At 54.1% G+C, this 8434-nt stretch overlaps 2 protein-coding genes across 2 annotated transcripts; one reads left to right on the top strand and one right to left on the bottom strand.

Annotated features, from left to right (window-relative positions):
• Nucleotides 1-549: 549 nt before the first annotated feature.
• On the top strand, nucleotides 550-4150 carry LGALS1 (galectin 1). The gene is made up of 4 exons (XM_074572718.1): nucleotides 550-680; nucleotides 1949-2028; nucleotides 3376-3547; nucleotides 3942-4150. The coding sequence occupies exons 1-4, from the start codon at nucleotides 672-674 to the stop codon at nucleotides 4083-4085; spliced, it is 405 nt and encodes a 134-aa protein (XP_074428819.1). The 5' UTR covers nucleotides 550-671; the 3' UTR covers nucleotides 4086-4150.
• A 2494-nt stretch (nucleotides 4151-6644) lies between these two features.
• On the bottom strand, nucleotides 6645-7884 carry LOC141737756 (urotensin-2 receptor-like). The gene is given in 2 exon segments (XM_074572717.1): nucleotides 6645-7817; nucleotides 7819-7884. Coding segments are annotated over 2 exon segments (1239 nt in total).
• Between the last annotated feature and the right edge of the window lie 550 nt (nucleotides 7885-8434).

Below are 8434 nucleotides of genomic sequence, written 5' to 3'. Positions count from 1 at the left end.
AGGGGGTCTGCAGAATAAGAACTATTTCCCCTCCTTTGGTTCCTGTACCTACAAGAGAGGATAGTAAGGGCTGGATCAGCAACTGGGCAGCCTCTGGGGACAGCAAGGCTTGATAGTGCAGCTGGGTGACCCTGGACTCAGCTTAAGTCATCCGCTCCTGGGGTTTCGCCTGGACCACAAAGAGTTTCTGAGGTACTGTGTGCACTCTGATATTTCTTCTGCTCCTGATTTAGCCAGAGCTGAAGAGCCCAGCCCCCCTCCCAGACCCTTCCCGCCAAGTCTCAATCCATCTGACCATTTTCCACATGGGATAAAAGCCTTGGATAGTAGAACACTCATTGTAAAACTATTTTCCATTGGCTTCATGGCCACACACAGCTGGATCTCCTCCTGGAGCGGCCGTCAGCCTGCTTGGAAGGGTTAGGTTAGCATCCTGGAGAGACGCCTGGGTGAGGGTGGGAGGAGGCAGCTCTGCTCGATAGGACCTCCCTCCCCCCCAGATCCAACCCCTCCCACCCTTTCCTCGGTCTGATTGGTGGGTGAGGTGGAGAAGGGCTGGGACAACAACAGCTCTCCATCTATTTAAAGGCAAGGGTGGGGCCCCTTTTCAGCTACTTGCCTGGGACTGTTGTACCTTGGTGGAGAGGAGCGTTATCCTGCAGAGCAGCAGCATGTCTTGCGTGAGTAGAGAAAGGGATGTGGCTGCAGGGGCAGCTTTGCTGGAGGTGGTGCTTGGTGGTGTGGGACTGTGGGGAGCGCGTTGGCTTGGTGTGAGGGTACTTGCACTGTCCTCCTCCGCTTGTTTGTCAGCCTCTGTGTCAGAGGGTCTGCTAGAGCTGGGTGTCTGCTGCTGGGGAGGAAGGATCCCTGCTGCATCCATTACAGAGGGGTGGCTGCTATTTCTTGTTCTGGTAGGAGTGGGCTTGTTGGTTTTTGTTTGGGTTTTTTTTTCTCCTCCTGCAGGATCCCTGTGGGGAGGTACAGGGGTGGTCCTTGTTGGCTTGGCTCCCAATCTGGGGTAACCTGTTTTACAGTAGCTCTGCTCTGGGGAAGCAACTGTGGTAATTTGTATTGCTCTTTGAGCATCTTTTCTGGGCAGCCTTGCTGCTTGCTTCCTGGCTGAAGTTTTCATGAGTCACTGAATAGTTCTCTCCCTTTCTTGTAAGGAAATGCGCTATACAGAAGTGTCCTTCTGTGAGCATCAAGGACTGCTGGGGAGATGCTTGTGTCAGAAGAGTGGTTGCACTTTGATTAATTTATCTTTCATTAGGCTGAGGATGCTTAGTCAGAGAGTATCCCAAGTGCAAACTTATGTATTAAAGTAGAATGGGGAAAAGATTCTGCATATTCTTTGGCTCTTGCTTTTGCTGTGATAGAAAATGAGTACATACAGGTTTCCCAGGCTATTTTAGTCCTCCTAGAGAGAAGGTGGGGGAAGGTGTGTATGTAGAACAGGAAAATGTTCTTGCAAATGCTGAGCCTACAACAAAAACCAAGCACCTGGGAGCTGGGGAGCGAAGTGTCTGAGTTCCTGGACCTAGGCAAGGCTTGAAGTTCAAAACCAAGCTAGGGGAAGGGAGTGGAGGTTCCATCCCTGCGCAGCCAGGCTTGTGTGGGATGACATGGGACCCACAAGGCACATGGGTGTGTTTGGGACAGGGTGGGTGTGATGGGAGCTTGCAGGTGCTTACGCTTCACTACTATGAAATACAGATATGTTGATGAGAGCAGCAGGAGAAAGGTTGGGAAATCGGGCACATGTCCCATGTGACTGGGGTAGCTTCTCTGGGATGTCCCTGGTGCAATGCCCTGGGGGAAGGGAGCTTCCCTGTTTCTCCAGTGGTCCAAAGCAATGCACTGGCTTGCAAGGCAGCAGGGAGAGCTGCCAAGTCAGAGCAAGCGAGCCAGCAGGTACTGTGCTAATGTCTCCACCTCCACATTTCCACAGGGACCAGTATGCACCAACTTGGGTCTCAAGCCTGGCCAGCGCCTCACTGTCAAGGGGACAGTTGCACCGAACGCCAAGAGGTAAGTTGTGCTGTGCTGCCAAGGCACCACACTGAGTTGTCTTCTGCTGGTGGGGGACAACAGGAGTTCTTCCCTTGGGTAGGAGAGGAGGAGCTTTGGAAGGGGTTAACACCAGCAGCGCTTCCCAGTGAGTCACTGCTTAATGCATATTGCAGACAAACTCTACTGCCAAGGGGCTAAGCCAAAGCAGATGTGAAGCTCCAGCTGCGTGCACTGGCAGTGACCACATCCTCTCTAGTGCAGCATGAAGGAAACGGAAGCTGTGCCTACACTGAGATTTGGTTTGAGACCATCCTCATGGCCACATCCTCTCCCCTGCATGAAGATAGCCCAGGAGTAGGGACACTGTTACAGTCCCTTGCTCCACTGGGCAAGAGGAGATTAAGGCTCAAGCAGCTGGGAGGTCATGGATGCTCTGTGCCACAGCTCCAGCTGATGGTGCAAATGGAAAAGCTCCATGTTGCAGCGGGAGGTCTCATGGTGTGGAAGTTTGCTTTCACACAGTGGAGATGCCCCTCATCTGCTGGTGGGGAAGGAAAGAAGAAAGGTAGTGAGAGGGCAGGTGGGCTTAAGTGGAAATATGCTCCTAAATGTGCATCAGGGTGGCTGGGGCACCCAGGGAAGCCTCTGCAGCAGCCCCCAGCCCTTTTGCAGGTCTATGGCTGGTGGAGCCTCTTGGTGGGCAAGGTGGAGCCTGTAGCTGCTGTACCAGCATTAACAGTGTTCCAGAAAATGTCCCACCTCTTCCCAGTGCCTTTGAAGTTTGATAGTGTCAGTGAAGCCTCCTGGGCTTTCTCTTGCCAAATAATATACCTCCTCTCTTCTCTTCTCATCTGAGTAAGAGGCCTGGAGGCAAGGTGGACACTGGGCTAGGAAGCTGCTTCCTCCCACTGCCATTGCAGATGCTTTGGGATAGCTAATGACATGGTAATTATTTCAGCTGCCTACAGGGTGGGGAGAAGGCAGTGGCTGTCAGGCAGGGTGCAGCACCAGCTAACTGTTCAGGGCTGAAAGGAACTCTGAAAAGCAACTGACTCCTTGGGAGCTGGTTTGGGTGCAGGATAAGTCCCTGTTCAGGGCTGTAAGCGCTGAACCTTCCTCTTGTTAAAAGCTTTGTGGAAGCTAAGTGGGGTCTCTCCCAGGGATGGCACTGTGTGGCCCTATCCCCCCAGCAGAGGACAGTACCCCTTACTGACACAGCACCATCTTTCTGGGGAAGCTGTGCAGTTTAGGAAAGGGTTACTCTCAGCTGGGCTTGAAGCAACAGAACCAGAGATGTCAGCAGTAAGGAGCTACGTGCTACCATAGTATTGATTAAAACACTACTGATGTCATCTTTCTCTGCAGCTTCGTGATGAATCTGGGGAAGGATGCTTCCCACCTCGGGCTTCACTTCAACCCCCGTTTTGATGCTCATGGTGATGTGAACACCATCGTTTGCAACTCAAAGAAGGTGGAAGAGTGGGGTGCAGAGCACAGAGAGTCTGTCTTCCCTTTCCAGAAGGGAAGCCCAGTGGAGGTGAGGCCCGGGACACACTCTCTGTACATGCCCTGGTGAAGGGAAGGTGTTTGGCCCAGGGCACCCAGCAGCAGGGGCTGTCCTGGGACTGTCAGTACAGGAGGTGGCTGGCTTCTGCTTGGCCGGTGCCACCATCCAGGGATCAGAGCAGTGATGGAGGGTTGGGGTCAAATGTGCAAACTCCATCTGGCTCAAAGGAATGTTGCTATTGAACCGAGCAGGGAACAGGCATCTCTTGAGAGACCAGAATACCACTCCTGCTGTTGAAAAGCAGGTTATGCTGCTGAGCACGTTCACCCTGCAAAGTGGAGGGTGGCACAGCAATGCTGCAGAAGGGAAAGGCTTGAGGGTATCTTGTCAGAAACTTTCTCTGACTCTTCCATTTGTCTTGCAGGTCACATTTGGCGTCAACCAAAATGATGTGACAGTTCACCTGCCAGGCCACCAGTTCACGTTCCCGAACCGGCTTGGTCTTGCTGTCTTTGACTACTTTGATACACAAGGGGACTTCACACTCCAGTCCCTCAGCTGGGAATAACTTCCCCTGACACCTCCATCTCAAAGATACAGAAAAAGCAATCAATAAACAAGAGTTTTGGTCTACCTAGTCTCAAAATCTGTTTCATACTATACTGCAAGTCCACATGGGTTGGTCACCTTGCTGGAGGGGTGGGGGGAGGAGGGTAGCCAATGGTGCTCGATTACTGTATGTGGATGGGATTGTGCCAGCCTTGGCCCTTAAAGTCATGGATGGAGAGGAGGGTCAAAAGCCTGAGAAGGCAGAAAGTAAAAAGCTCAAGGAGAGTCTCAGAGGAAACGCTGGGGCTAGATGTGACTAGTGGGGAGAGTAGAAGAGTCCCTTAGGCAAAGTCACTTGCTTTTGAAGTCTAGACTGACACCTTAGCCTGCCTGAGTAAACAAAAAAAAACCTAAGCATCCCTGGCTGGCCTTGGACAGCCTTGAGTTGCTGTGCTAGGTAAGCCTAGTGGTGTGTGAGGTGAGGAGCAAGTTATCAGTTGTGCTAGCTTTGACCTGCACCCTTGATGTAGAGGCTGGCCTAGATCTCCTATGTTGTCTTAGGACCTCTTGCTGCTGCGTGGGGAGAGCAGTAGAAAAGGATGGCATGCTGGGTGTGGTGGAGGGTGCAGTGGGCTCTTCATACAAATCCTTTCTTCCAATAACTGCAGAAGCCCAAGTACTGTTGGGCCATAGCTTGTGTGGCACACGAAAGCAGTAACCTGGAGGGGTCTAGTTTTATTCTGGCCCATGTGTCTTGCCTGCTCCACACAAAGCTGGGAGAAGTAGCAATGCCCATCTGGGGTGTGGGATGCTGAGGATTTGCCCATGATGCCTTTTTTTTTTTTTTTTACCACTTCACTTATGTTAGTCCAAATAAGCCTGAGCACTTTTCAGTCTAATCTGAGGCTAGCCTCTGAGGAGACTGAAGATGATGAGGCATGTTTGATGTTACAGCATAGTTCTCACTGGGCTGTAGGATTTTACCCAAGGTGTCAGCCAGCAGCTGCCTTGGAGGCTCTCCCAGCCTGATGCAACTTTGGCAGCAGTGACTGCTGCTGTTGAACAGGATGTGCCTGGTGGGCCTAGGAAAGGTGGGAGCTGCCCTTTCCACAGTACATGGCAGTTACCAGGTAGGCCTGGGATGGAAGGATCCGATCTTTGTGTCCTCACTTCCAGGCTTGGCCATGAGCAACACAAAGCACAAAACATTTGGAGTCCTACAAGGACTCTCTGCAGGCCTGGCTGGGCCGATTCCTCCCATTAAGCAGTTGCAGAGCAGCTGGAGCACAGGAACTTGCTCCTATGCCAGCAGGACCTCCTGGTTTTGCTCCATAATTAATGAGGCTCTGCCAGGTCCTGTGTCTCAGGTACCCAAGCAGAGGGAGGCTTGGCTGCTAGGGACTGGGGGGCTAAGGAGGAAGAGGGATATGAGTTGGAGACAAGCGGTCAAGATGGGATTTTGAGGTGGGAGGCAGGAACATTTAGGGTGTACGAGCAACATGAGGCTCTGCAGCTGGATCTCTATTCAAGCCCCATGTTGCCCAAAGCCAGTCTGCTCTGGATGATCACATCCTGCTCTTTAGGTCTACATCTATAATTGTGAACACAACATCTAACATTGCCAGCCTGCGCACAGGCATGGCTGGGGGACAACATAGCTTGGGAACTCTTCCCACAGAGTGATATGGATGAGGCCATCCTTTCTGGGGACGAGAGGAGAGTTTAGCTGTGTGGAAGTGAGCCAAGCTAGGCTAGATGGCTTCAAGGTGAGAGACCTGGCCCAGTTTAGGCAGTGGTGTTAACACAGTCTGGCGGACTGGGGTACGTTTGGTAGGCCAGAAAGTTGTGGATTTCCTCAACCACAGGAGGGACATGGTGCTGGTGAGGGCCCCCTCCGTGAACGGTGATGATGGACCTGTAGAGGAGCTTTTTCCTTGCAGCTTCCTCTGCTGGGCTGATCTTGAAAGCTGAGCAAATGCGCTCACCTCCCTGGGCTGTATTTTGGAGAAATCTCACAATGTTTCTTAAGTGCACATGGAAGTATTCTTTCAGAAAGACCCTTCAAAGATTTTTTGGTGGAGGGTGAGGGAAGAAAGCTGAGTGTGAGCTTTACCACAAGAGGCTGAACCTTATTCAGGTCTAACGTCTTATTCAGCTAACGTGGCTGCTTCTTGAAGTGACTCACTGGTCCTGTGAAATCTGTGACTCACTGTTGTCCTGACTTTGTTATGGCTCAGCCCGTTGCTAGTGAGGAGGTGAGGGGTGGCGAGGGTTCCCCAGATGTATAATTTAGATATATCGAGGCTGACTGCTCCCTTCCACCCACTCCCCACCTTGCGCAAGGCGGAGGCTGGCATGTGAGGTCTGCAGGACCCGAGGATGGAGTCAGGATCCTCGAGACAAGCATCCTCCCCACAGATAAGGAGGGTAAGCAGCCTTGCAAAGGGGAAGGCATGAAGGGGAACGCACCGCAACGGCGACAGAAGATACCGCAGGCTGTCATGGAAGGCGACACACTTTTATTTCTCGACTTGACCCCAGCCAAAGGCTGGGAGATGTTCCCAACCTGGGGCGTTGCTCACCCCTCGCCTTCCCCCATACACCCCGATGACTCTCTGAAAGCTGAGGGGATGCTGTGGCCTCCCACTGGGCCCGCTGTGGCCTCCTGGCAGGGAGCCGGAGGCTGTGCCGTGCCCATGCGGCCGCGGCCGGGCCGCTGGCGGTAGCTGCCGGCGAGCAGGGTGTAGAGGAAGGGGTTGATGCAGCTGTTGCTGTATGCCAGGCAGGTGACACCAAAGTTGAGGTAGGCCTGGGCGGTGGGGCCGATGCCCAGCCCCTCACCCTGGTACAGCCCGGCCAGCTGCCAGGCCCAGAAGGGGAGGAAGCAGGCCCAGTAGGCCACCACGATGGCAGAGATCCTGGAGAAGAGCCGCCGGGAGGGGGTCCGACCAGCCACCGGCAGGCCCAGGCCCCAGGAGGAGGAGCGGTATGCCCGGGCCAGGCGGGCGTAGACGACACCCAGCACCACGCCGGGTGCCAGGACGCTGGTGGCGAAGAGCACCGTCAGGTAGAGCCGGAAGGCCGCCAGCGTCCAGGTGGGGATGCAGATGCGCTTGTGGGGGCCACTCCCCTCCCGCAGCTGGGTCATCGCCATCATGGGAGCCGTAAGCAGGAGCGAGAGGAGCCAGAGGACGGCGCTGGCCAGCTTGCGGTAAGCGTTGCCGGCCCGCCTAGCCCGCAGCGGCCGAGCCACTGCCCAGTACCTCTCCAGGCTCATGGCGGTCAGCAGGAAGATGCTAGCGTGCATGGTGAGGAGGTCCAGGCTGAGCAAAAGCTTGCAGCCCACGTCCCCAAAGAACCAGTCATGGGCGAAATAGGTGCAGACCACGAAGGGGATGGTGGAGAGGTACAGGAGGTCAGCCAGGGCAAGGTTGATCACGTAGACACCCAAGGAGCCCGCTGAGCGACCCGCTACCCTGCCAGAGGCCACCACCACCGTGTAGATGTTCCCCACCACCCCAGTGATGCACATGACCAGCAGCACTGCACCCAGTGGCCCTGTGACTGGGCTGTCCCCTCCCAGGACACTACTGCTGTCACCCCCACCACTGCTTTCCTCCAAGAAGCCGCCACCCTCGGGATCCTCTCCAGGCTTTGTGCTGATGGGGGAAGGATCACAAGACATCTTTGGGTACGGCAAGCAAAAGCAAGTCAGGCTCTCAGAGACCTGCTCCTTCCCTCTGCCTTCCCCACCTCGCGGTATGGGACACGTCTAGCCTTAACACGAGAGGGAAGAATGGCAAGAGTTCAGCAGACATAGGGTACTCCAGAGATGTCTATTCCTCACCTCCAGCTGCCCAGTCCATTTTGCTGATGTTGTCCATTGCAATCTCCGTCCGGCAGTTTCCCTTAACCACCAAAGGGCTGTGAAGGCGACACCTCCCTCCCCTTCAAGACAGATAGGTGAAAAATAACCCCTGCCAGCCAGGAGGAAATGTCTCTGGTCTTCACCAGCTCCTCACTTGTTGCTTTTCCAGTATTCACTGGGACCACGGAAACCAGCAGACTCAGCGGACAAGTGGATTTCTCCTTCTCCCAGGTCTGTGTCCTCTCTGCTCAGATAGACTCTGGAGACGTGGGCTCTGCCCCCCTGAACCAGCCCCTGGAGACTTGCTTTGCCCACTGCACTGAGGAATGTGTCTGACTCACAGCTTCACACACCAGTGTGAACACAGTCCCAATTTATACTAGGCTCTTAGCCACTAGCTGAGGAGCCATGCTGGCTCCCTCCTCTTTCTTGCAGACATGCTCCTTCTTCCCCAGTGCCTTCCTCCAGCTCCCTCTTCCTTCTTGTTCTTTTTTCTTTTT

The sequence above is a fragment of the Larus michahellis genome, chromosome 1 (assembly GCF_964199755.1).
Source record: "Larus michahellis chromosome 1, bLarMic1.1, whole genome shotgun sequence".
Taxonomy (NCBI): Eukaryota; Metazoa; Chordata; class Aves; order Charadriiformes; family Laridae; genus Larus; species Larus michahellis.
The sequence above is the reverse complement of the archived record's forward strand: the minus strand, read 5'-3'. Positions and strand labels throughout refer to the sequence as shown.

Bases quoted from the DNA above. Each gene is read 5' to 3' on its own strand.
- LGALS1 (XM_074572718.1), top strand. The intron at 2,029-3,375 runs GTAAGTTGTGCT...CTTTCTCTGCAG, and splicing joins GTTGCACCGAACGCCAAGAG to CTTCGTGATGAATCTGGGGA. The intron at 3,548-3,941 runs GTGAGGCCCGGG...TTTGTCTTGCAG, and splicing joins AGAAGGGAAGCCCAGTGGAG to GTCACATTTGGCGTCAACCA.